This window comes from Haliotis rubra, unplaced genomic scaffold (assembly GCF_003918875.1).
Source record: "Haliotis rubra isolate DU_JTF1 unplaced genomic scaffold, ASM391887v1 Scf24, whole genome shotgun sequence".
NCBI classification, from domain to species: domain Eukaryota; kingdom Metazoa; phylum Mollusca; class Gastropoda; order Lepetellida; family Haliotidae; genus Haliotis; species Haliotis rubra.
Genome location: NW_025766447.1, coordinates 2421033 through 2447975, shown reverse-complemented (window position 1 = coordinate 2447975; position 26943 = coordinate 2421033). Strand labels below are relative to the sequence as shown.

Below are 26943 nucleotides of genomic sequence, written 5' to 3'. Positions count from 1 at the left end.
ATCTCATAAAAACAACAGATTAGAGCACCTCAGCCATCATTGTTAATTAATCTCATCAGCATGTATATTTTGTTTTTTACCTCCACCACCATTGGCTTCCTATTGTCACTACATTATCGCCACCGTGCCTTGTTGTTATTGTTAATCCCCCTCATTCAGTCCTACATGTTGTTATTACTTAATCCCTGTTCATGTATATAAGTCTGTTCTGTGCTGTAGTACTTCACTCTTGCTTGACAACGGTATAAGAATCCATACTGAAACGTCGCATCATATATAATAAAGAAGTTGTTATCCATAAACTTTCTTAAATTCCATTTAAACTGGAAAGGAGTGAGTTTAGTTTTACGCCGCACTCAGCAATATTCCAGCTATATGGCGGCGGTCTGTAAATAATCGAGTCTGGACCAGACAATCCAGTGATCAACAGCATGACCATCGATCTGCGCAAGTGGGAACCGATGATATGTCAACCAAGCCAGCGAGCCTGACCACCCGATCCCGTTAGTCGCCTCTTACGACAAGCATGGGTTGCTGAAGGTACATTCTAACCCGGCCTTCACGGGTCAAACTGGAAAGGAGCCCCAGTGAGTTGGTAGATTCAGAACCTGATGAAATCTAGACTTGCTTCATTAACGGCTTTAGCAATGCATTAAGGGCTGAGCGGGTGGGAAAATGAGTGGGTCTGTGAGAGACTAAACTGGCATTAGTCGAAGTACAAGCAGACACGTGAATGCGCGTCGCCATGTAAGAGCAATCATGATAAAATCCGATCTAAGCTGAAAACAAGTAGTCGCCTTCCGCATTGCCCGACAATGTTATATACAGCACGCGATTTAAGGGTGTTTATTTAGGGAATCCAGATGGGGAATAAATATAACTTAATGTTTTGGGGTTCTGGTATTCAACTGAGATTACATTCCGTGTACCATGACCAAAAAGTAAGCACGAGAGCGTGCGTGCATGGTTACAGAATCTCCAAATATCGCAACATCTAGTTCATATTTTATAATTAAACAACGGATGTTTCAAGGGAAAGGGACTAATCTTTGTAGGACATAGGCTTCCCCTCTCTCCAAAATTGACAATGTTTCGTGAGGTCACTCGCACGTAAATCTGAACAGAATTCTTGATAAGGACACCGGGAGCGCGCACTTTTACGACAGTTAGGAGACGACATACGTTTACTTTCGTTTAAGCAATAGAGCTTAGGATAAATCACATTATCACTACAGCATCTCCAACCAATCAGTTTGACGTATCTCACTTGACATTCATTTTATCAAATTTGAGTAGCATGCACTACTTGTATTTTCTGGATAAAGGTCACGTTTTACTGCAGCAGCTGAATGATCCATTTACAAATAATACACGAGAACGTTCAGCTTTCGCTGGACACTGAGCCCTGTGTATTCCAACAGGGCTTTAACTTGCAAACAGAAAACCTTATACAAAACACGTTGCTGGTATTCATACAAATGCTTTATTTCTTGTGATTCAATCCACATCTGTAGTTTCTTTTTATCACCACAAACGTGTGGGTTAACAAGTTGCTTACATAATTATTAACCAAAGAACTATTTTTAATAATTTTTATTCACAAATTTTCATAATTCTTACAAAAAGAACAACTATGTACCACAGTGCCTCTGACCAAGTCACATGATCTTCCCATCTGGAGTTGTTTTCCGGGCATGTTACGATTTCAAAATATATACTCAAGTGGTCAACAGTCAGTGTACTTATTGGATGAAGGGTGCAGGCAGTGCACAAAACCCTCAAAACTGAGGGTTTGCATAACAAAAAGAATGGTTAAATATTGTAACACAGGGTATAATAGCTAATATTGTGACTATTTAACATACAAACACTTCATGTGATACAACCATATAACTGAGTACTATATGATTTTGATGTAAGCGTCAATCACAAAGAAAACAGATCGGACAGTTAAGTATGAGCCAGGGAGTCGGCACCGAATCAAAGGATGACGTCACATGGAGGATAAAATGGCCGCCACCAAAACTTAACACAAGTCACTGAAACATTAAGAAAAGGGTCTAGCAATGTTGTTTTAATTCACAGCTACTATCAAGCTGGGAAATGTTATGTTTGTAACACAGAAATGACTTGACTAGACTTTGCATTCTGAAGGTTTCAGTAACTAATGAATTGCTGCACTTTATATATGCCGTGTTTTACATGCTAGCTTTGACACCGGCTCGGACATGGTGATGTGATGGGACAAGAGATGCAATGTTGGGCGTATCGGTATGTGGCAATATATCTCTAACATGACCTGGCAATGTTTCCAATGTCTGAATATGAGCTCTGAATAAGATGTTTTCATAATGTTTATTTACACATTCCTCGTGTGATGAACGTCAAACTCCACTGAATTAACACATGAAACAAAACATGTCACAAATAGACAACTGATGGTTCACGAACAATATCACCAATGATGAGTAACTTTTTTTCCTTTCGATATTTCGAAAGTTTGTAACAAGTTTCGAAGGCCACAGAGTTGCTGCTTGAGTCGAGTCATTACTGGGCCCATGGTTGGGTGGATGACCTTACAAAAATATACTAACTTAATGAAATGATAACACGGCCATCTACACGTTCCAGGCACAGAATCATACACCTCCCTAATAGGGCAAATATTTACATCTGCTAACAACTGGAGTTCAGAACTTTGTAATATATCTGCTGTGAAGAGTGAACACCACCATAAACAATATATTTGCGTTCATTTTATACCCAGAACGTGCAGCAGAGGTATTTTACACTGACAATTGTTTGAGTATATGCAATGATCATCAACACCCTAAAGAGATTACACTGGCCATAGACATGTACAAGTATTTCAAGTCATGAAGAATTCAGAAAACTGACAATCTTTGGCAAGATAAAATACACTGATCAAATATTATTGCAGTCTTATTCCATGTTGAGGCAGACATTCTTCAGTAACACATTTCCTTTTGTCATGTTGAAAACATTTCAGTACACAAGTCTTGCAACAAAAACTATACGTACAGAATCAGACTTTCCAGTAGTTATTTCATTAAAAATAGTCAGACATGTAACAAGTTAATATAGTAAAAAGATTTATCAAAACCTATTACTAGTGGACACTGGTCGGCACAGGGCAAACATTTGACAATCTCTCTAAAGATGCAAAGCATGAACTGAATAGTGGACTGAAAAGACAGTCTGCAACAAATCAGAAAGTCATCTATGATAAAAGCCACCATAACAAGATACATGAGAAAGACCAAATTCATGATCATGATGGAGAGTTGGGTGAAGAAGGATCCTTCTCCACAAACCCATGGATGTTCTCTGATGACCTGTTGCCATGGCAATAACACATGTACATATAGAGCGAAACAAGAACTGCGTAAAGTCAGGATATTTCCACTTGTTCTTTATTCAGCAACTGTCCAGTGAAATATCAAAATGTCAACATTTCTCCAATTTATATAGGTCATACATGTTTGAAGACTGAATCAGACTGATTTGGACCAGTACTAACAGGGAACACGCCGATAGTGAGGAAGTGAAGGACTGTAGCACGACTGCTGGGAACCTTGTCAAAGCAGGCAGAGTCCAGTGTACAACATCACTGCATCAACATGCAGTAATGGTAGACTTGAATCAAAGCAAGAGATCCCTGGTGCATAGCTGCAGATCTGTCCTTGTATCCATCATGCTTGTATTCAGCATTAATCATCCTCCTCATCAGATTCTGGAAAGGCAAAACATATCAGCTAAATCTCTAGTCTCAGAGTGGGCAAGTATGGTTCTACATAGCTCTACAAGCAATATACCAGCAGAATCACAGCTCGGGACACCAGAAATAGGCTGAATAGTTTATATAAAAAGGGAAATCAAACCCAAGTTTTCAGTTTGAGAACATACCCGTCTTCCCTCACTAGTCCTTGACATATTACCAGTGACAATATTAATTCTGAAAACATTCATAAGCAACTAATGTTTATTGAAAATGCCATTTTCATGAAACCAAAAAGAAGAAAGCTGGTGCTGAATGACCCAGCCCTAACTTAAAGACCAGCCCATCCTCTCACTGCTTACTGACACTGAAGTGCTTACCGACAGCACAGTGAATTGTTCTGCTTCAAAGTGCGTCATTATATCCCTATACATTGTATAACAATTAAGACTAAAAATAACACACACAGAATAACACATTTAACATCAAGCTGATGTACCATATTACTCAAGTGTACATACTCAGCCTAATTTTTCCAAGCAACGAGACCCTACCTTCTTCTGCGTTCTCAAGCCATTCTACAAACTTCTTCATCTGCTCAAGGAAGGTGCTCTTGCCCTTGGAAGAGTGGCCTCCCTTGTACCACTTCTGGATAACATCTTCACTGAGTACTTCCTCTGCAATGAAATGATATTTTATGCTGATACACAGTCTCAAGCAGGAACATCAGCTCTACCAACAAAAACTACAAAAGGCAAATTTATTTCTTATATTGGATCTTATTTCCTGTCAGAAGGAAAAAAAACCAGGAGTCTTTATCTGGTCAGTCATAAAACAAGTACCTGAAGATAACTTGAAGCCATTTGCATCAATACTGAGTGAGCGAGTTGCATTATTCCAGAAATATCACAACAGGGGACACCAGAAATGGTCTTCACACGGCATGACAAGCAAATGCTTTAACAAATAGGCTACCCTAAAGCCCCTTGTATCAATCAATACAGATCAACCTTCAATTCACCAGTGTACAATCAACAGAAAGACTGAAGACTAAAGAAGAGTAATTACTCCAAAGTCCTCAGATACACAGAATCATCTATGGGTCAAAACTGACTATTAAATTGAGTATCATATATTTTCAGACTTCCTAAATGCACTTCAGCTATCACGAAATATTTTGCGTGTATCTTGACCAAGAAAGTGTTAATTTATCCATTCTTAATGAAAGAAGATTGAGGTGATCTGTGATCCAGTGAACAAAACCATCATGACACTGGCTGGGGGTAAAACTTCAAGAACTTACTATCGTACAAGAGGACAACAATCTTCTGGAAGGATTTCATGAAGTTCATGTTTTCGTAGCAGTATTCCTGGATCCTGAGAATAAGTGCCAGCTGTGATTTGCCCGACTTGGATACTGCAGCCAGGAGAGGAGAGTATGTGGCCAGGTGTTTCAGGGCCTGCTCTGTGACCAGCTCATCCTTCTTGTTCCACTCAACAGAGCCCATCACAATGATCCATACCTGGAGGTATAACACAGAAACATAGACAAACTAGTAGCGCAGGGTTTTACACAGACTTTTAAAAATGGGAGTCATCGTGACTCACAATATTTATTTTTGGGAGTCATTTTCAATATTTGGGAGTCATGATATTTTTATGTTAATCATTCTCAGTATGCAACTGTGTATGTCACACCACCAAATGAAACTACAGCATTGTTCAATTCAAACAGCCAGGAATACTGTCTCCTCTGAGTACTCTGGAACAATCTGACAGCTCTGTGAAAGTCAAACTTCGAACAATGTCTTTTTTTGCTTATCAAATCGATTTTATTGAACTGAATTGTGAGGGCCACCCATAAAACTTGCGTCAAGCTTGACTCTTATGATAATATTTTGAGAGTCGTTTACAAAATTGTTGCATCAAATATGCAGGAATCACGCGTCATGTAAAACCCTGGTAGCATGCAAACTTGTCAAATACAAAGACATTTACATATACTGAGGGAAATCATACAGAGAATTAGATTCACTGTAACTGTGAAGATGCCAACCACCATCCATAAATTCCAAGATGCTGGACCAGTTAACTTATGCTGCAGTATGCACAGTTACAGCCCTAATTTGGTAGCCTGTTAATAGCAATAGTTAATTCAGCCAAAAAAACAAAGATAAAATGAGAAATGTCTAATGACGCACAATAATCTAAATCAGCTTGTCTGACAACACTTTCCACCATTTAGTGGTCCTGTTAAAGTGGAGAGACAGATACAAAGAACATCTTAACATCTTCAGGTAAGAGGTCAGGGGATCATCCAATCACTGACGTACCCAATAGACAGTGCAGCCTGTAATGACCTATTTTCCTGTTTTTCACAGGCCATAACTAACAGGCTTAACCAAGTGATACCCAAACAGCAACACGTTAAGCATACTTACCAGGATGACTACCTCATGCTCTGGGATACCATTCTTCTGCATCTCTTCAAGGACGTAGGCCCTAATCTGTAACAATTTGAGAAGCATAAAAAGCCATTTAAGAACTTAAGACATCGCCATTCAGAGAACTAGACCCCATATCAACAACAGTTGAAATTAATGAGTGATGATCTGCGTCCCCAGTATTTTATTAAATTAACCACTCTTCACATATACTAAACATTTCAATGGGTTGCAAAGATTTGGGATCAAGAAACTTGTGATTCCATTTGTTGGATCATCCGCCACATTTTTTTTAACTGCTACTTGTTTGGTTTAGTCAGTACTTGTTTGGCTTAGTTCAAGTTTGACCTACCTCAGCTGCTGGCTGCTGTTCGTGGATCATATCATTCATCTCCTGTTGGAGTTTCTTCTTGGTCTCTACAGCTTCCTGCTTTACCTGTACAATAAATCAAATAATGAGTTAAACAAGTGTAGAAGTGAGCACAGCTCACATACCCCCGCTTCCCACTTTGGGACATGGAAATGACTGATATTGATATATATAATGTGACAAGGATCAGCAGCTCACAAGACTTTCTCCTTGACTCTACTAAACTTTATATACATGTTAGATAATAGTTTTGCCATGTACTGATTACAGTAATAATTTATGGAAACATTATTTTTTTGTGTTTTCCGTGGAAACCTGACATACAATTGAACTTGTTGCACACAATGAAGTGGACGTAGATGAAGATTGTTATTTTTAGCACATGGCATATCTGTGGGTCATGATTAACTTGTGTATTAAGTTTGGTGAACCTAGCATGTATAGTTTTGATGATATGCTGTGGCCAGGTAACCATCAAACACATTTTGCACCAAGTCATGTTTCCATGGAAACAACAACAAAACAAATTCTGAAAAACTTTAAAATAGCAAAAGGCACATCAATGGGTAATGATTAACATGTGTGTGAAGTTTGGTGAACCTAGCATGTAAACTTTAAGAGATATGCTCCGGACAAAACCATCAAACACATTTGGCACTAAGTCGTGTTTCCATGGAAACAGCAAAAAAACAAAATTCTGAAAAAACTTTAAAATAGCAAAAGGCACATCAATGGGTAATGATTAACATGTGTGTGAAGTTTGGTGAACCTAGCATGTAAACTTTAAGAGATATGCTCCGGACAAAGTTTCGGGACGGACGGACGGACGGACAGAATGAACGCTATATACCCCGTTAAATTAACACTTTAGGATTAAATTCATATCACATTTCCTTTTAGTCTAAGAATGTTTCTCCAGACAGACACTGCAATAGAATGGGTGTTACAGTGTTACATGGATGAAGTAATGTAAGAACATACCTGCATATCGGCAATAACTGCAAGGTCAGCATTCCGGAAATATGCCGAGAAGACATCTTGATTCCTCTTATTGATGGGAAACAGTTCCTAGAACAAGTGAAAAAAACACTGCTAAGAACTGTCACACATACACCACTGACAGTGTGATACAGATCCCTCTTGTATTTTCACTTATTAGATTAAGTCAAATTACATGTATTTTGCAACAGTTCTTGAAGACAAGTATGCAATACCTACCATCAAACGTGTGTCAATCTGGGATTTCTTCAGTGTTGAGAACACTGAACTCAAATCTCGTTCTCCGAGCCATGTTTTAAACATTACCGTGGAGAATTCCAAAGAGAGACCTGAAACAGCGCATGAAAATAGATATCTTGAAATGGCATCCATAATGCATGTCTAACGATACTGTAACCAAAATTATCTATATATTATGATAATCTAGGATTACAAAAAGAGTACCCTTTTCAGGAACATTGGGTACAACAGAGAGGGAAAATGAAAAAGTTCAAAAGTGGGAATTTTCCCAAAGATTTTAACAGTGCATAAAATAGGTAAAATTAAGCATTAAAACCATACTTTTAATCAGTTTTCAGTAAAATACAAATACACAGCAGTCACTACAAAGTCATAACATCAATTGAAACATGACCATACTGGCAATTCATGTGAGGGCAAACAACACGGGTGTCTGATCCTGACTACATACCCTCCTTGACCAAGTGGTCCTCGAAGAGGCTGGCAAGGACGCGTGCAGTGCACAGCCCATTTGCCAGCAGGAGGCTGGTGATGATTGCCAGCTTGCGACGTTCATCCTCACTGAAGCCTTTCAAGAACACAAGGATCTTCTTCAAACTGTCTTCAAAAGCTTTCTCCAGGTACTTGTAGCGACGAATCAGCTTGTAGAACACCTGAAAACCACAGGTGAGGTGAGAAGAAATTGGGTTTTTACGTCCTGCTTGAGAATATTTCACTCATGATGCGTGCATGCGTGTGTATGTGTGGCTGCTTGTACTAGCCAAGAATGAAGCTGGTTTTACAGTGCTAGCCCACTGATATACCATGCTGCAGTGAAGCATGAATACCCCACTCAGACACATTATACTGACTCCAAGCCAACCAGTCCTTGTTGTACCCATTAATGCCGAGCGCCAGGCAGGGACCAACAAGTACCATATTTTATCGTCTTTTTGGTATGACGTGGTCAGGGATCGAACCCGCGACTTTCCGCTCTCCAGGCGGACGTTCTAACCACTACACCACGGAGGCGGTCGAAAACTACAGGTAATCATGACAGTATTTCAAACATTTTTTCATGCTTCAACATTACTTCTACAAAGTGAACTCAGCAGGTAAAGGGAAATAAAAGAATCGTGTATTCCTATTCTTACAGAGGCAGTTTATAACCATACACAGGAAACAGACCTTGGCAACAAAGTTGCTTTTGGGAATTTCATGCTCTTGACTCAGGACTTCATGGTGATATGAAAAACTCAGTGAAATTAGATGTGTATAATCTTGGCACATCACTGCATGGTTTATTTTAACAAGTCATTAATGCAAGGTGCTACTGGTGGACAAACATTCACAACGATAAATATCATGCCATTACAGACCTCATAGAAGCTCTTCTGCTTTTCAACGTTTTCTTCAGTGGAAAACACGCAAACATTGGTGCGGGATGGCTTTTCTGGGTCAGGATCTTGCACGACAAATCCACCTGGAGCTGTGAAATGTAAGGAAGCAAATTCTTTACACATGTATGCAATAACTTGACAGTCATCCAACATGGCATGTCTCAATGAGTAAAGAAAAAGACAATATCAAGGGATGATATTTTGTGATACAAAATTTCCACCATTCACGGCGAATTTGTATTTTCTTCAAATTACAGACTTCAGCCCCAACACAAACGTGTTTGACGTGTGAAGACACAAGACCTACATAATTTAAGACTGTCAAAATAAACAAAAAATGAGAGAAATTATAACCACCAATGTTCACAATTATTAACCACTGTCATACATTATTTAAAGGAAATTTACCTAATTGTCCACCAGCAAAGAGAATATCAAAAAGCACATCAGCGTAGCGGCGATAGTTGAGTCGGGAGCCCGAAATGTCAAGAAACTTAGAAACCTAGAATGAAAAGATGTAGTACTAGTAGATGGGTGTTCTGACATCAGTGACAAGACTCCTAGACACACATGAACAAGATGAAACTATGTCATATGTTACAAATAATGGCTATAAAGTCCTCAAACTCATACCCACAAACCTCATAAATTACTGGTTATACATTACAAGCTGCAGGATGGAGATGACAATAACCTAACACATTTAAGTTAACTACCTAAGAACACAATGGAGAGTCATGTATTCATCTAACAGTAACAGCTTGTCTGCTTCATGCTCACCTTTTCTAAATCTCCTTCAGTCTCATCAAGCCCTTGGATAATGGTGTCTCGAAAAGCCGCAGGGTCGTACTTTTCTTTTTCATCTGATGAACAACAATGTTCGTATAAAACTTTTGGTGACATTATAAATCTGCATGATGTACAAAATGGCTATCTTCTGCTTTCATTATTGTTTCCACTTTGGAAAGTGTACACACCATATGATCACACATGCAAAAGCAATATCAGGGGTTAAAGGTTACCACTGCTTAAAACCCTGGGTAGAGAGACTTTAAGAAACTGGGACAAGCTATCTCATCACGGTCACCACACATGCTCCTGATACTGTTCAAAGTTATGTCTGCATATTATGGGATATGAAGTTTTAAGATCATAATGCCAATAAACAGTTTCACAGAAGTTTCTTCGCCTATAGTATACATAAAGAAAGATATGGCAAGGAAATGGGAAGAGTTCAGCGTGACAAGTGCTCTTAACTGAACAAACCAGAAGTACTGGAAATAACAAATATTTAACCCCAAATGCTGTGTTCAATCCAATTTTCCAATAGCATTCGCCCCCTGCATATATGCTATTGCCTTATAATTAATAGCTCTACATAAAATGTTTTACTACACAGGAATTTAAGCATTGTTTGTCACCAACATCAAAAACAATTACTAAGACTGACTTTAGTAACTAGACAAAAGCCTTGTCACGTAAAATTTTGTCCTGTCTAGGAAGCCCTGTCATTAATAGTCCATATATCAACACTAAAATATACTGAAATGTTAAAAGTCTGAAGGGTTTTGACAGAGACATAGTATCTGGTTTACTATGATTATAATTCTGGATCTTGAATTACAAAATAATGGTGATGATCAAAGGCAATTCCTTACCCCTTTTCCGGGTTTTCAGACGGGTGCCTGATAGTGTTGGTTTTTCTGCCTTAGTAGTCATAAAACTTCTGCAAATACACCGATAATTTCCTGTTAAAACATAATCAGAAATTAGAAAAGGAGCAACCAAAGACATGCCTATCAAGAACTGTTGGAATAAATCAGAGTTTATTATCAATATCATGCGGCAATAGTGAACATGGTGGTTTTAACTTCAGCCAAAATAGTTCACATTTAAACAATTTACTGGGATTTCCATATTCATAATTTTCTTTGTCTTCAGTACATTAGTATTTGTAAAACAAATGAAAATGTAAATTGGTATTTTTAATTAAGGCTTAAGCAATCATTGCTGTATACATGATATAGGGATTTGCACTAGTGACATATTTCACAAATAACACACCCAAATGGCATTGTGTATTCATAGCACTCAATGCAATATAAAGATTCCCCTGAATGTAAAAAACTCCAAACATGACAAATGATACCCCCTTCAATTAGACTGTTGGTAGTGACAGCCGAGACAAACTGCCTTGACAGCATTAGCTGTTTGCTATGGCCTAATTAACTTGACCATGCTGACCCCATGACTGGTTAATGATGTTAAACATCACAAAGGCAGTGACATTTTGTTATCATACACACCCCTTCCAAGGTTCTACACTCAAAAACAGACTGCACATGATTTACTTAAAATGCCTTTTAGCTTTAACATGTCTAAAGTAATCTTACAAATCGTGTGTACTTACAAATGGAAAAAAGTGATTAACATGTTGTTATTGTCTCTTTGAAAATAATGCTTCATCAGCAATTTATATCCTGTAGTTTGGAATAGTTCATGGTAACATGATCAATAACAAAGGTCAACAATCACTATTTGTGTCTTACTGTCATCTCAAAAACTAATTATCCATTCACGTCTTTCACTGGGTTAAGTGATATACAAGTGATGACTGATACCTGAGCTGCGAGGTCAAATCTCACAGTTTGACATTTCAAATATTTCCAGTGACTGTCAAAATCTCTATTGGTTCGTAACAAAATATGAATTAAAAACGTGGAGGCTCTCTAACATCCCATCCACATATGTAAAAACGTTCTATTTTCGTAATAAAAATTTAATTCTTTTCAGTAACTTCCATAAAAAAAGACAGAAAAGTTTAAATATGTCCATGCCAATTAACTAATGAGAACATGATTCAAAGTGAAGTAACATTATTAACAGAATAATCGCGATCACACTGTGAATGTTTACAAGAAACGTTGACCTCGGTTCGCTAAAACACATTCTACCTCTTGCCTTTCCAGTCACAACATGGCTACGGACCAGCAGCCATGACGCGAAACCACGCACATTGCATCAAGTTGAGTAATGTTCGCATTCAGGAAGCTTATGTAACAAATCAAACACATTCATCTTACACTACAGTCGATATACTAAACGTCTCACATAAATTTGTGTGAATTAATCGTACAATAAACCCATAACTGATAACTGAAAGTCTCCTTACGTTCAATACAGCCTTTCCTTTGGACAAAAATCGGTTTAAGGGCAAATCTCGCAGCGTCGCGCAAGTTCTCGTGATGAATCGGTGCCACAGATGCTACCCCCCGACAACTTATCACCTACCGTAATATCGATGCATAACATCCTGATGAATTAAATGAAAGCGCTGCACAACTCTCGTACCTCTCACACACCATTGTTCAAAGAAAACGAAGGTTATTGTTTTGTTTGTAGATCTAAAATAGCGCAAATGTTAAACTAAACAAACAATCGGAAAATATATTAATATCATCTACAAGTAAATATGTCATATTGATTTATGATGATTGATCAAAGTTGAGTCATTCGTTCGCAAGGTTTTATGTAATGTTTCAGGCCACATTTTGAATATGCTTGAGAGGTTTCAGTAGTTGTACTGAAGGTCAGGGTGACAGATTTGGAAAAAAACAAACATTTATGCTTCATGAAATTGCCGTTTGACGCTGCAGTCGGGAATATTCCTGTACGGCCTGTATACATGTATAATCAAGCCTGGGTCAGGCAAACCAGTGAGTGATATACTGATCAGTGATCAACACCTCACATTATAGGTTACCTTTTATAACTGAAACATGTATACACAAAAGTATCAAGTTACCCACATTCTACGTTCGGTCAAAAAGGTAGTTAAGAAGTGGTTGTGTGTTTATAGGTAGGTGGATAGGTAGATAGGTATGAACACACGTTTACTTCTTTCACAGAATAACCATTGCTTAACTTCAAAATTAGTCCGAGAAACGTATTTATACATACTGCATCGTGAACAATGATAGTTAGGCTACTCGACTTGCATCGAGGTGGCAATGTAACACAAGGCTGTATGACGGATTTGTTTCTCTGAAAATGTAAGGAAAGAAATGGACATTTAATATGAAAGTAAATGTATGACATTCAGTCGATGACATAGAAGTTCGTTCTTAGGGTAAATGTATCACGGCCACTGGGGCTGGCTAGTCACGTGACGCGTAGTTGACCCCGCAAAATGGCCGCGCACATAAGCCGACTCGTGCGTATCGGCTGTCATCAGGTCAATGACATCTGTGTACTATTTGTTATGATGATTACAGCGTGTTGCTTTTGTTCTGTGATCAGTGTCTTTCTCTTTCCTATTTGTTTGTTAAACGTGTATTTCTTGAGCAGCTCGCCGCGAGCATGGGTAGAGATACCCCTGTTTTCTTGCACTTGTTGCACGTTCCTTTTCTTTTCGGTTGAAACTATTACCGGTGTATATTCCACTGGTGACAAGACTTCATATTATCCAACTACATACTGCTATTGATCTCTAACCCACGCTTCAATGGCCCAGCGTGCGCTTTTCGTAGTTTGAGCTTTGGGAAGGTCACCCCTTAAAAAGGATAAAAGGATCCTCAGGGTTACGCACCTTTAACTCATTCGCCACCTGCTGCCCAATAATAGTATGATAAGAAATTGATATATGTAAAAAAACATGTTGGATCGCTTCACTGATCTCTAATGGCTCGTCGTTTCGTAGAGTTATTTGTCAGGACAGGTTATCCAGAAACATTTTCCCTTGAATCATTGGATAAGAAATCTTTAGAGTCTTTATAATTTCGAGAAGTGTCATTGCCACCATTACAGTTTTGCACTGATGTTACGTAGATGTTCTGCACAATGCAATTTTTAGGTTTTAGTAGTAAGTGTTCAGTATCTATTAAAAGCCTATGTCATCTGCTCCAGTATCAGACTTGATATCTTTTTAGAGCCCACATACTCATATTAGTTTGGTTTTCTTTTCAGAAAATCTTAAGCTGTCAAGTGGTATCAAGATGTTCTGTGCCTGTCATATCCCAGTGTGCTCCAGCCGTGTGTGTACTACAGGTGCGATACCCGTCAAGCAAACACTTCAACCCAAAGTTTCGGAAACTCCGGAGGAAGAAGGTTATGAAGGTGAGGCTGGTTGCTCCAAGCCCCGCTGAGACTAACACTGAAACACTGCACTGAGCTCTCAGTCTCACTGGCCAGGGGCGGTTGGGTAGCCTAAAGGTTAAAGCATTCGCTCGAGACGCTGAAGACCTGCCTTCAGTTTTCCACATGGGTACAATTTGTGAAGCCCATATCCCCTGCTGTGATATTGCTGGAATACTGCTAAAAAGTTTAAAAGTGATGTAAAACCATAGTCACTCACTCACTCACTCTCGCTGTCAATGATAGGTTCTACATACTGACACATTGTACGGAGCTCTCATGCATGTCCATGACATGTAGTTTACAAACACTGCATGGAACTCTCAAGATAAAGTTTAGAAAATTCAGACATGCTTTTGATAATGATCTGGAACGATCTTACAAACACATCTGTTGTGTTGGAATGGCTTTGCAAATATGTCTGATGTTTTTATTGAACCATACACACATGTTGTTTTTTAATTAACCTTGCACATATGTCTGTTTGAAAATGACTGACTTTTATGGCTGTTTATTCAGATTGACTTGCCAGACTATGGAAAGGTGATGAAAGATCGGAACATGTCGGCTGATGAGAAGCACAAACAAATGAAGGAAGACAAAATTCCACCACCACGAATATTTCAAGAGAGACCCATCAATATTAGCTGCACATGTGAGTTACCTCCCTTACACTATGACTGGGACTTGCCCCCAACAAGTTATGTCCAGTATCATGCACAGGCCCTCATGTCTTTGAGAGGATTAAAGATTTTATGAAATAGATAAAAAAAATTGAGATGACCCCCTTGCTTCGACCACACCCCCGTTTTGTACAGATATATCGCCAGCCATTTGTGTCAAGATCGTTTAGTTGAGAGTCAAAATCGGGTTTCAATCGACTTGCAGAAATTACAATAAAGAATTGGTAGGTGTCATGAGTGGTGCTCAATAGGCCAATCATCCATGGTTATGTGTCCATTAAGTTTCAATTGATTGCATGCGATGGTAGTATAGCGATCGGCAAAGCAGTCGGGTGGGGTGCACTGAAGTGTCCGGCCTTGTCATGATGTATTGTACTGTGAAGCATTTCGAGTCGGGGGTCATCTCAAAAACAATATTTTTTTAATCATTAATCCTCACAAAGACATGAGGGCCTGTGGTATCATGAGGTAGACTGTTTCAAATTCAGTGAGAAATATTGTATTATTCAATTTTCCTTGTGATTACCTCCCTTGTCTCAGATTCGAAATCCATGTTGACAGCCACAATCTTGCATCCTTTACACTCTTTCAACAGTCTTACTGTAATGAAGTTACTTTATAAAATATGACAAAATATATTATCCGTCAAATCTTTATAATTTTACATATAACAACAATATATTTAACTCATTACATAATTGAAAATAACCTGTGTGACAGTACACAGTGTATGACTCTTCAGTGAGCGTTATCAGTTTAAACTATACTGCTGACCAAAAATAATGGGACTAATGATTTGTATGTAGCTATCATTGAGGTTTACATTTACAAACCATTTGTCAAATGACAAAATGAAATTTCACATCAAGCATGAACAGTGATGCATGTGCACACAGTACGCCAAGAGAGAAACACACTATCACTAATGCAGTTGTTTAAAGCACATGATTAAAATCTTCTATGAGAACTTCTGAATGAGAAATATAAGATACTTTATGGATTTCATCTTCTACATTATACGACATATTGCTATAGTTATTATTCATTTGTCAAGCAAGAGTGAAGTACTACATCACAGAACAGATTTATATATCTCTAGATTAACAACACGATGGTATGCCTGAAAGGGATTAACTACAATGTTCTTTTTTGTTAATCTCTATTTTATGTATGCATCTCTAATTATCATATGATAAAGAAGTTGATTTTTAGTCAATGCCAACAGATCAGTTTCTCAATGAACAGACAAAATGTCAAATGTTTGTGATTGTAGAGAAGTTGAGGGAATGTTATTGTCACTGATCGTCACCATCATTTCAGTAGTATCTATCAAGTAATGGCATATGAGACAGTACCGACCTCTGTTTAACATGTAGGGATACCACACCCCATAGTCTGATGTTTAAAGTGGGGCAGTGGGGAAAAGTATTGGTTCAAGTGTTTGGTTGTCACGCTGAATGTGTGAAGCCCATTTCTGGTGTCCATAGCTGTGATATTGCTGGAATATTGCTAATATTGGCATAAAAGCTGACTCCCTGGTGATTAAAGCACCTGCCTTGAGAGTGAAAGGTGTGTGCTAAAATCATACCAAAAGATGGAACTTGAAAGTCACCAAGTCAGAATACTGTGTCTGAGTGGGGTATCCTTGTTAACCTGCTCCTGCATATTTCAGTGGGTTTGTTCTACAAAACTTCTCTTCTGACAACACCCCCTCCCCTCTCTACCCCATCCCCTCAACTCACTCAAGGAGATGATATTTTGGTGGTGTTGTTGCAGCTGCCATATTTGAACCCTTCGTCCCTCCAGAAGGAGATGGCAAGTCTTCCTTCCTCTCAACTGAGGTCAGTGAACCCTTATCAATCATTTGAGAATGTTTTAAAACAGTATCTGTAGAATATGCAACTATTCCATGACATAATGTTATATTGTTCCAAATGTCTCATGGGTAAAATATAAAAGCAATTGATGAAGACTTGTTGAAATTCTGAGATTTCTATATGATTATCAGCATTAACTTCCTATTTGAATGCTGTTACAAGGAGAGGATTGTTTGTTTTCCATTTTTTGAGGATTGTTTGTTTCTTTTGGCCAGGGAGTGAAACAGAAGTATACAGAGTTTGAGAAGAAAGGAAAGTCGTTTATGGCCCTCCGGAAAGTGCGACAGTTCGAAGATGATTTTGATACCAAGGACTTTGCTCAGCAGGCCCAAGACATTCTGATGGAGGCTCAGAAGTGTCTGGAGGAGTAGGACGATTATTTTAGCCAGTGTTGTAGTTGACAGTTGTGCCAGTTTACAGAAAAAGAACTCATTTTCTTAAATCATGCTTTTAGTTGACTATTATTCGCTATGTGTTTTAACATCCCACAGGGAGTCATATTTAGTCAAGTTGCCATTTATCCTGGTTGTGCTGTTCTTATAATGTCTGACCCATGAAGATCCCATGCTTGTCATAAGAGGCGACTAACGGGATCAGGTGGTCAGGCTTGCTGACTTGGTTTACACATGTCATCGTATCCCAATTGCGTGGAATGATGCTCATGATGTTGATCACTGGATTATCTGGTCCAGACTCAATTACTTACAGACCGCCGCCATATAGCTGGAATATTGCTGAGTGTGACAGCACACCAACCAACCAATCTTGTAATGCTCATCTATTTGCTTCAGTGTACGAGGCAACAAGAATCGACTCCATGAACTTGTCTCTGAGAAAGGATATGTGGTAGGTATTAGTCATGTATCCTGCTCTGAAGAAGTTAACCAACACTGATGTGCTTTTTAGTAATGGTTGTCCTTTATCAAATAACTTTTACAAGAACATTGTATTCACTGACTAGTAAGCGAGTATTGTTTTAAGCCACTTTTCCTTCAGCAGTTTTCCAGAATGTATATACAGGGCAAATTAGAAATGAACTTCACACATTGTACCCATGTGGTAAATGAAACGGGCCCCTTGGCATGACAAGCCAACACTTAAACCCCAAGGCTTCCATACCGCAATTATCCACAGATTGAACCGTAGCTTTCAATGTTCTTTAATTTGCTTGTTTGCTGTCTGCTACACTGTAATACATGGCTATTTCCAAATTGTTTTGAATAACTCAGAGTCTCAAAAATAATGTTATGTGTTGTATACGCTAGTGGTGGTCCGATTAATTGAAATAATCGAAGATTGGTCGAAGTGACTAAACGACCAAGAAATCGATCATAATTTCTCATAATCAAACACAAACAATTCTGGAACACTTGTTTTCATTAACAATATTTTTCACATGGTTGGTTTTGTCTGTTACATTTCCTAAGCACTGCAATCTCGTTTCAAGTCATGATTGAATTTATCTTAAAGATTCCAAGAAATTTATGTTCCAGACATACTAGCCATCCTTTAAAGATTTTGCCAAAAAAAACCCTAAAAGAACTTCATGTTTTTTTCCTTATTTTTATGTGCATTAACAAATTTCATAAACGCTAACCAATTATTTTCGATGATTGATCGGTAGTAATGAACCAGTCATCAATTATGAGATTTGAACCAATTCCCAACACTAGTATACTCTACTGTAAAAGTACTATAAATTCATCTGTGAAAAGACTTGAATTTGGGGGGAGTGGGGTAGCCTAGTGATTAAAGGATTGGCTCGTCATGCTTGAAGACCTGGGTTCAATTCCCCACATGGGTACAATGTGTGAAGCCCAGTTCTGGTGTCCCCTCACAAGATATTCCTGAAATATTGCTAAAAGCAGCATAAAACTAAACTCACTCACTCACTTGAATTTGAAAAGAAGAACCCTGAATCTGTTGTTAATGCTTGATGACTTGGTTCACTGCCCGTCATGGTATCTAATTTATGCTCACAGTGTCCATCATTGGTCTGACTTGTCTTGTTTGATATTTTGCAGACAACTGTGTTATAAGTGGAATATTGCTGTGTTATAAGTGGAATATTGCTGTGTTTGGCTGCCAACAAAACAAACAAAAACAGGATTTCCATAAAACACTTGAAACATAGAGCTTGGTACATCCAACAGTTATCTCCCTTCATACCTCTCCCGATGTTATTTTGATGTCTGTTTGATGAAAGTTCAATTTGGTATCAGGAACTTCAATGAGTGTTTAACAAATAATGCCCTCTTTACACGTACCGTGATACTGTCACGTGATTGTTTTGATGAAGCACACTCAGATGTTTCAATAACATCATCATTCAGTCAAGGTAGCTTCAGTTCATGAAATACCTCAGAGTTCGCACCAGATTAATCCTGAATTTCTGCTTTCCAGACATTTATCGGTGGATACTTGAATGTGTAACTTTCCACTGTACCAATGTTCTGTTAAATGTGATGACTTTGATTCACCTGTATTAGCATGGTTTAATTGCAGTTGAGGTGAATGATGCAACAGTCTTCTTGAAGGAAAACCAATTTCTATGGATTGCCAACTTCTTTATTGCAATGAGTGCGACGTTTTGGTGTAGGTACTAACACCGTTATCAAGCATGTGACCATCCGTAGAACTTGGTTTTCCTTATCTTTATAACTTCTAAAATGCCTCTCAAAGATGAAGAAACACTCTTCTTGTTATTGTAGAACTTTACTGATACTATCCTGTCAATGTGGTTGTTTCTGCAGGAGATGGTGTTTGGTTTGGAGAACAAGACATTTCGCTGGGGATTTGTGGAGTCCATCGAGCCACCCCGTGTGACTCATGTCCGTACTACAGAGGTGTTGGGGAAGGACAACCTGTATGCCCAGGTGACCGTGAGGATGCATACCAAACAGGTCAGTTCGCATAGTTTTGTGTGTGTGTGTGTGTGTGTGTTGTGTGTGTGTGTGTGTGTGTGTGTGTGTGTGTGTGTGTGTGTGCAGTAGTGTGGTCAGGTGTGTTGCCATATAGTTGTTGGTGTGTGTGTGTGTGTGTGTGTATGCAATGTAACATATATCATGTATTCAGGGGTTTTTGTTCTGTGCTGTCTGGCACCACATATCTTATGGGGCTTATTTAGTGCTGAGATGTACAGCCGATATGTTCGGGGTGTCATTCAGTGGTGTGTGTCATGTACCAGATATCACTGTTCTGAATGTTAATTGAACTTTGTTGCAGATCCTTGCTATCTATGACCGGTTTGGTCGTCTGATGTACGGCAGTGAGACTATTCCCAAAGACTGTTTAGAGTATGTGGTGTTTGAGAAGCACATCGCTAACGTGTATGGACAGTGGAGAGTTCACGGCAAGATAATTCCAGACTGGATGCCCCCTAGAGAGCCACTGATAAAGACATATCGTGTACCTAAGTTTGAACCTCTGGAGGAGTTAGAGGAAGACACCAGTTCATCTACCAGTGTGGAGAAGCAGGACAAAGGCACCTCTGTGCAGACTGCTGCGTGAGACAGGCAACTGGGAGCGGAGAAGGTGGTGGAGCGTCTGGGAGAGGAGTAGGAGCAGGGCAGCGTGGTGTCTGGGAGTGGAGTAGGAGCAAGGTGGTGGAGAGTCTGGGAGTGCTGTCTGTCATGGTCAAACCTTCTCTGGTGAAGCCCTGGCACAAAACTGGACATCAATCATCAGGAATGCTGTGTAATGTGGAAACACACTGACAAGGGAAAGTCAAATGTCATAAACGTATCTGTGAAGAAAAATATGTTTTCATATTCATGTGTCAACTGTTGTTTTATGACATAATGGAGTATTGATGACTTGCCTGCCTCCATGCTTGAAGACAATCTGTATCCAGTCAAACATTCAGCACTAATGCTGGCACTAACACAGTGATGCTCCAGACTGAGAAGTGATGATTAGGTTCTACATGGCTGGAACCTGACAATGTTCCTTGATCCTGGAAGTCTGTGTAGGTCATGTATTTCCTCAGCTTCACCCCAGTTGTACCTGTTTGATGTACACACAGGGGTATGCTTCATCTGTGTAGTAGTGTATTGAGAGAGTGTGTGAAAGTTTGGAATAAAGCTGAATAGTAATGTGTGAGTTTCCATGTTCTCTTATTTTAAGCTAAGAAAATTTGATTATGGTGAAGACTCATTAATAACGTTAATGTGTGTCATATATTTGTGACGGTGGTTAATTGGATATAGCTTCTGAGAGAAAGGTCAGTGTTTCCATACCCAGTTGGTCATTCAAAATAGTGATGTTCTCGTCACCCTGTCTGTCACTCCCCTTTAATGGAACAAAACAATGACTGGTAGATTGAGTGACCCTGTGGTAGACTGGGTGTCCCTGTGGTAGACTGGGTGTCACTGTGGCAGACTGGGTGTCCCTGTGGCGGACTGGGTGTCCCTGTGGCAGACTGGGTGTCCCTGTGGTAGAGTGGGTGTCCCTGTGGCAGACTGGGTGACCCTGTGAAATACTCGGTGTCCCTGTGGTAGAATGGGTCTCCCTGTGATATACTCGGTGTCCCTGTGGTATACTCTGTGTCCCAGTGGTAGAATGGGTGTCCCTGTGGTATACTCGGTATCCCTGTGGTAGACTGGGTGGCCCTGTGGCAGACTGGGTGTCCCTGTGTGTCCCTGGTATACTCGGTGTCCCTGTGGCAGACTGGCAGACTGGTGTCCCCGTGGTAGACTGGGTGTCCCCTTGTGGTATACTTTGGTGTCCCTGTGGTAGATAGAATGTGTGGTAATGGGACTGTGGTGTGTCCCTGTGATATACTCGGGTGTCCCTGTGGTATACTCGGTGTCCCTGTGGTAGAATCGGTGTCCCTGTGTGTCCCTGTGGTAGAATGGGTGTCTCCCTGTGGTATAATGGGTGTTGTGGTATGCTCGGTGTCCCTGTGGTAGAATGGGTGTCCCTGTGGTAGAATGGGTGTCCTTGTGGTATACTCGGTGTCCCTGTGGTAGTGACTAGAATGGGTGTCCCCTTGTGGTATACAGAATGGGTGTCCCTGTGGTAGAATGGGTCTCCCTGTGGTGTCCCTGTGGTAGACTGTGTGTCCCTGTTATATACTCGGTGTCCCCGTGGTATACTCGGTGTCCCTGTGGTAGAATGGGTCTCCCTGTGGTATACTGGGTGTCCCTGTGGTAGAATGGGTGTCTCAGTGGTAGAATGGGTGTCCTTGTGGTATACTTGGTGTCCCTGTGGTAGAATGGGTCTCCCCGTGGTATACTCCGTGTCCCAGTGGTAGAATGGGTCTCCCTGTGGTATACTCGGTGTCCCTGTGGTAGAATGGGTGTCCCTGTGGTATACTCGGTGTCCCTGTGGTAGAATGGGTGTCCATGTGGTATACTCGGTGTCCCTGTGGTATACTCGGTGTCCCTGTGGTAGACTGGGTGTCCCTGTGGTATACTCAGTGTCCCTGTGGTATACTCGGTGTCCCAGTGGTAGAATGGGTGTCCCTATACTGTGTCGGAGTCGGGTGAGTATGTTAAAACTGGCTTGGTTTTTCGGTTGGGTAGCATAATAAAACGGGCAATAATCTGGATGCCTGTACAAAGCGATTTTGGCGCTTTTCGGAGTTGATCGTAGCTCCCATACCTGAACAGACTTACGACTGTTGTAGGGCTTAGGTTGCTTTGTACAAGGGCAGCCTGGACTACAGTATAAGCAGCCACACATGCATGCAGCACACCGCATGCCCTCGATTTAAAGCCATCAGTATCTTTCCGACACATTTTGCAAATGAATTTCCCTACCTAGCCACATCACCTCACACACTTCACATGTTTGGTTTGTGTGGTTTTCTGTGTGACTCTAGAAGAAATACCCAGAATATTTTACAACTATATCCATTTGCAACTGTAATGCTTGGATATATCAAACAACGCCATACATACATACGAGCGTTCGAAAAGTAGTCAGCCGAACTATATTCTCGATGTCCAATGTTTGAAAAGCTTCCATTCTATTATGAGGGAATCATTAGCAAAGACATCTCCAAAATTTCACACATGTGGGTAATGTGGTTAACGAGATATTAGTCATCACAACACATTGGGGTATTATGTTTCTTGAAGTGTTGCAGAAAATGAAAAACGATATGTCATTTGGTACATCTTGGATAATGGTATGCCCTCGGATAATATATAAAATGTTCAGTATAGTATTGGGTGACCTCCCGTCATAGTTAACAGTCAAAGATTTGGATTGCTTGTTTTCATACTTGAAAACGATACAAGAACCTGTATCGAAACGTCGTGCTCTAGAAGAAAAAAAGATGTCATCCATATATGTATACTTGTTCTGTATGTTCTATCTATGCTTGATTTACATTTCTAAAGACGGGGGCTGTTTTTAAGGACACCCCCACCACCACCCAACCCCATTTTAATCTTTCAAAAACATTTTTGTCCAGATATTCAAGCTAGCACTGTTTACATTATATTGAGAGCTGACACTTGTGTGACCATTCAGTATTTAGTTTGAACCCTTAGCATCATTTATGAAAGAGTGGAAACATTAGAAGTAGTTATGTCCTTATGATTACGTCATCTGAAAGTCAAGCTATTGTAGTTTCAAATTGCTTTTTTTGCACTTTAATATCTAAGTGATTCCAACGGACTTCTGCCTATCTCAAACACACAAAATGTTTCTTGCATATTTTGTTTCCTGAAGTTATTGCAGATTTTGCGTTTTTTGGGTGTACCAAGGTAAAAAGACAAACGAAATGGGGACCGTGAGGCTGGAACATAGCAAAACCAATTTGCTTGAGGTTGACAGATAATATATAACATAAAAACAGCTGCATTTGTATCATTTTCTAGGTGAGGCTGACTACTTTTTGAACTCCCCTCGTATTCAAGGAAACATTGGGATGTTCAAGCCAGGCCAGGCTTTAAAGACTTGGGAACTTCAGGATTAGTGTGATGTCATTGTCGTTTCACTTGTGATGCATTCTTACAACTCTCCATCTAGCTGAGAGTTGATTAAAGCGGCATTAGGAGACATTCCAGCTATATAACTGCTTCGGTGTTAAGTCTGGACCACACAACTCAGTGTCGGAAAACACCTGCGACAATCCACATCTCTGGGGCACGATGACATGGCACCATGCAGGGCATTTACGGAGCCTGCCACCCCGTCCTCATGAAGAAAAGACTGTCTCCCAGACCGTAGAGGATAAATTAAAAAAGGGTTCCGCTCACGTCAAGACTAGACAATTGTTATGGACTCCCATTTTCTTGTGTTTATATATTACTGGAATAAAGTTACTGAGTATTATTTGATTTTATGCCATTTTATAATGCAAAAATATAATAACATGATTTGTGGTGTTTTCCATAATCACTGTTTAACTGTTGGCGGGGTTATATCGAAATATGTATGGTTTGACACTAGGCATCGTGACACGCCCTTGAAGAGATGTGGTGTCAGTTCACAAATTCAGTATCGTGTGTGTCCACCATTGGCGTTGATGCCGGCTTGACAACTACGACTCATAGACTGACACTAAGCTATTGAAGAAAGCTTGGGGAATGTTGTTCCATGTAGGGGCTTGACTAGACCAATGCTTAGTCTCTGAATATATATAATTTTGATAGTAACAAACAAGCCCATTTAAATTGAAAAGGAGCTCCAGGGAGACCAGAGATTCAGAACCTGAGGAAATCTAGACTTGCTTTATGTAGGGCTTTAGCACTGCAGAGAGGGCTTGGCAGCAGGGAAAATATTGTGGTTCAGGGACTGTGAGACAGACTAGGGCTTGACGTAAACGTTGCTCTATTTCATCCGACGCCTGCTCGATAAGGGACAGTTCCGGTATACAGCTGGCCAGGGGAGTACCGGAGTGTTCTGCTGTCTCAGGAATCAGTCACAACACGAGCGACATGTGGACGGGTATTATCTTGCTGAAGCGTGATGTTACGTCTTTGTCCTTGACTGAACGCTGCACATAAGGCCCACTGATCTCATCCCTGTATCGATTGTGTCCGACAATGAGATGTGATGGCTCCCCATACCATAACGCTATCGCCACCAAACTGTCGACGTTGAACAAACGCACGCGTGAACATACCGTTCGCCTCGCCGCCTGTAATCCTTGTGCTACCATCTGAGCTGTCCAGATGAAATCTCGACTCATCAGTGAACAAAACACCATCCCAAACTAAATATTGGTTAAATTGACAGGGCTACGATACGATCATATTTAGTATTGTGAAGCCCATTTCTGGTGTACCCCCGCCGTGATATTGCTGGAATATTGGTAAAAGCGGCATAAAACCCATACTCACTCACTCAGTATGAGAAATAAAGAGATTGTATTGAAAACGAAATATTTGCTGCTGTAAAATGGAATTGTACATGAGCAATCTATTGGTCTTTCGTACGCATGAACACCTAAAGTCAGGGTCTTCTTTCAAGTATGTTCATCTGAACATCCTATTAAGTCGCAGGCTGTAGTTCATTTTCTTTAAATAAATGTGATTCTACAGCAGGCCTCGTCATTTTAAGAAACGTGAACACGGTGAGAAAGTGTGTAGATACCGGAACAACGATGTAATGGCATATGTATACGTGTAACTATATATACCTGAACTGGACGAGTTTAGCACGTTTGGACGATGCTTATGTTTTTATATACAAACAGCAGGAAATCCCCAATTCGTCTAAGCACACATACTCATTTCTAGATGTTTGGTTAAATATAACTTTTTGCTGTCAGTACCAGTCGTGCAGTGTTCTGGGTTCGTTGCCGGGGTGACATTGAATGGGCGTCTCAACGTCAAATGTTCTCACTAGTTTTTAACATTCAGTCCCAAGTACTATTTGGCAGGCCCGTTTCAACAAACAGCAGTTATTTACAGCATGCACCCCCATCTTATCCCCCGAAAAAAACTTCCCAGAGGAACATTTCCCCCAAACCATTGGACTTCAAGGTTTAATGTGCGATTCCATATGGTCATTTTGACACCTGGTTTCGATTCCCCACATGGGTACAATGTGTGAAGCCCATTTCTGGTGCACCCTGCCGTGATATTGCTGGAATATTGCTAAACGCAGCGTAAAACCATACTCATTCACTAACTTATTCACTCACTCACTCACGGTGGCCTTGTTACGCCATTACAGCTGTAACTAAACTCAGAGTATACGGCAATGTTACAGCGCTTCCAGCAGTTTACGGGATCGGTGGGGTAGCCTTGTGGTTAAGACGTTTGATCGTCACGCCGAAGACCCGGGTTCGATTCCCCATATGCGTGAAGCCCATTCCTAGTGTCCCCGTCGTGATATTGCTGGAATATTGCTAAAATCGGCGTAAACCCATAAGAGTCATTCAATCACTCCAACATTTTACACGAATGCTGGCAGGTGTTCACTGTTATATTAGTAATAGAAACTACCATTTCCTCACCTGTCTTAAACCTGGAACCACATTTGTGCCATCTCATACATTGTACATGTATTTACCATCCACGTGAGAACGCTGTACTGCCTAATGCAAACCAATATTTGAGGGAGTTTGGTACGGGAGTTGAAAAAACATTTCTTCTTTTGGTTTTTTTTTTACATATTAAAAAAACACAAACAAAAACTTTACATATCCTGTTGCTAATTCGAACGAAATCCAGGTCATTACTAACCAAATCTAACCTATATTTTTATCAGTTAATATTGGAGCTCGCCCCTGCCAAAGTCCTTGCCGGATAATAAAAAAGCAAAAACATCTTAAAATCGGATTTAGCTTTCTCATTTCCTTAGGTTGCACTAAGTGTTGAATGCCATTTTGGTCGCGAGAACAGCCTAAAAAGGTTGTTGTGATGCACACAAAAACGTCTCTAAACATTGAGAAGCATGGAAGGAACTTCCCTGATATTTCATTACTCCTCCTTCATTTCCCCCTCCCATTCCCCTATTTCAATTATTGCAACGTTCTTTCCCGATCACATTGGAGTTCCTTCTTAATATTGTTTATTTCCTGTAAAAATGTTACGGCACCAACCCGCAACTGCCTGAACTAATTTACCTGTCATGTTTACTGTTAGTCCAGTGTGATTGTTCTAGCAACTAGTCTC

The 26943-nt window shown here is 40.0% G+C and overlaps 2 protein-coding genes across 5 annotated transcripts; one reads left to right on the top strand and one right to left on the bottom strand.

Moving 5' to 3' along the window:
- Positions 1-1586: 1586 nt before the first annotated feature.
- On the bottom strand, positions 1587-12438 carry LOC124278629 (basic leucine zipper and W2 domain-containing protein 1-like). Of its 2 annotated transcripts, none has more exons than XM_046714396.1 (13): positions 12344-12438; positions 10830-10897; positions 9952-10034; positions 9580-9673; positions 9151-9260; positions 8244-8445; positions 7772-7881; positions 7535-7621; positions 6536-6619; positions 6181-6246; positions 5043-5262; positions 4294-4416; positions 1587-3754 (listed from the first exon to the last, which is right to left on the bottom strand). In XM_046714396.1, the coding sequence occupies exons 2-13, from the start codon at positions 10888-10890 to the stop codon at positions 3732-3734; spliced, it is 1263 nt and encodes a 420-aa protein (XP_046570352.1). In that variant the 5' UTR covers positions 10891-10897; positions 12344-12438; the 3' UTR covers positions 1587-3731. The 2 variants fall into 2 exon arrangements, with proteins under 2 accessions (XP_046570352.1, XP_046570353.1); XM_046714397.1 differs by having other exon boundaries at positions 10830-10919; positions 12344-12408.
- An 880-nt stretch (positions 12439-13318) lies between these two features.
- LOC124278628 (probable 39S ribosomal protein L45, mitochondrial) lies at positions 13319-20960 on the top strand. 3 transcript variants are annotated; one of them, XR_006899137.1, is made up of 9 exons: positions 13319-13405; positions 14137-14286; positions 14824-14959; positions 16764-16828; positions 17080-17231; positions 17656-17710; positions 19618-19767; positions 20090-20432; positions 20467-20960. XR_006899137.1 is itself a non-coding variant. In XM_046714394.1 (9 exons), exons 1-8 carry the CDS (start codon positions 13361-13363, stop codon positions 20372-20374), a joined length of 1038 nt encoding a protein of 345 aa, XP_046570350.1. In that variant the 5' UTR covers positions 13319-13360; the 3' UTR covers positions 20375-20398; positions 20467-20960. The 3 variants fall into 3 exon arrangements, 2 of the variants coding, with proteins under 2 accessions (XP_046570350.1, XP_046570351.1); XM_046714394.1 differs by having other exon boundaries at positions 20090-20398; XM_046714395.1 differs by having other exon boundaries at positions 20090-20408; positions 20443-20960.
- Positions 20961-26943: the final 5983 nt, after the last annotated feature.

What these genes read in the sequence shown, in the direction of transcription:
- LOC124278629 (XM_046714396.1), bottom strand. Translation starts at nt 10,890, where the DNA reads ATGACTACTAAGGCAGAAAAACCAACACTATCAGGCACCCGTCTGAAA. An exon ending in AGATTGACACACGTTTGATG is followed by an intron (nt 7,622 to 7,771) that starts GTAGGTATTGCA and finishes CACTTGTTCTAG; the next exon opens with GAACTGTTTCCCATCAATAA. An exon ending in TGTTGTCCTCTTGTACGATA is followed by an intron (nt 4,417 to 5,042) that starts GTAAGTTCTTGA and finishes ATTTCATTGCAG; the next exon opens with AGGAAGTACTCAGTGAAGAT.
- LOC124278628 (XM_046714394.1), top strand. Translation starts at nt 13,361, where the DNA reads ATGGCCGCGCACATAAGCCGACTCGTGCGTATCGGCTGTCATCAG. An exon ending in TCTCTGAGAAAGGATATGTG is followed by an intron (nt 17,711 to 19,617) that starts GTAGGTATTAGT and finishes TTGTTTCTGCAG; the next exon opens with GAGATGGTGTTTGGTTTGGA. An exon ending in TGAGGATGCATACCAAACAG is followed by an intron (nt 19,768 to 20,089) that starts GTCAGTTCGCAT and finishes ACTTTGTTGCAG; the next exon opens with ATCCTTGCTATCTATGACCG.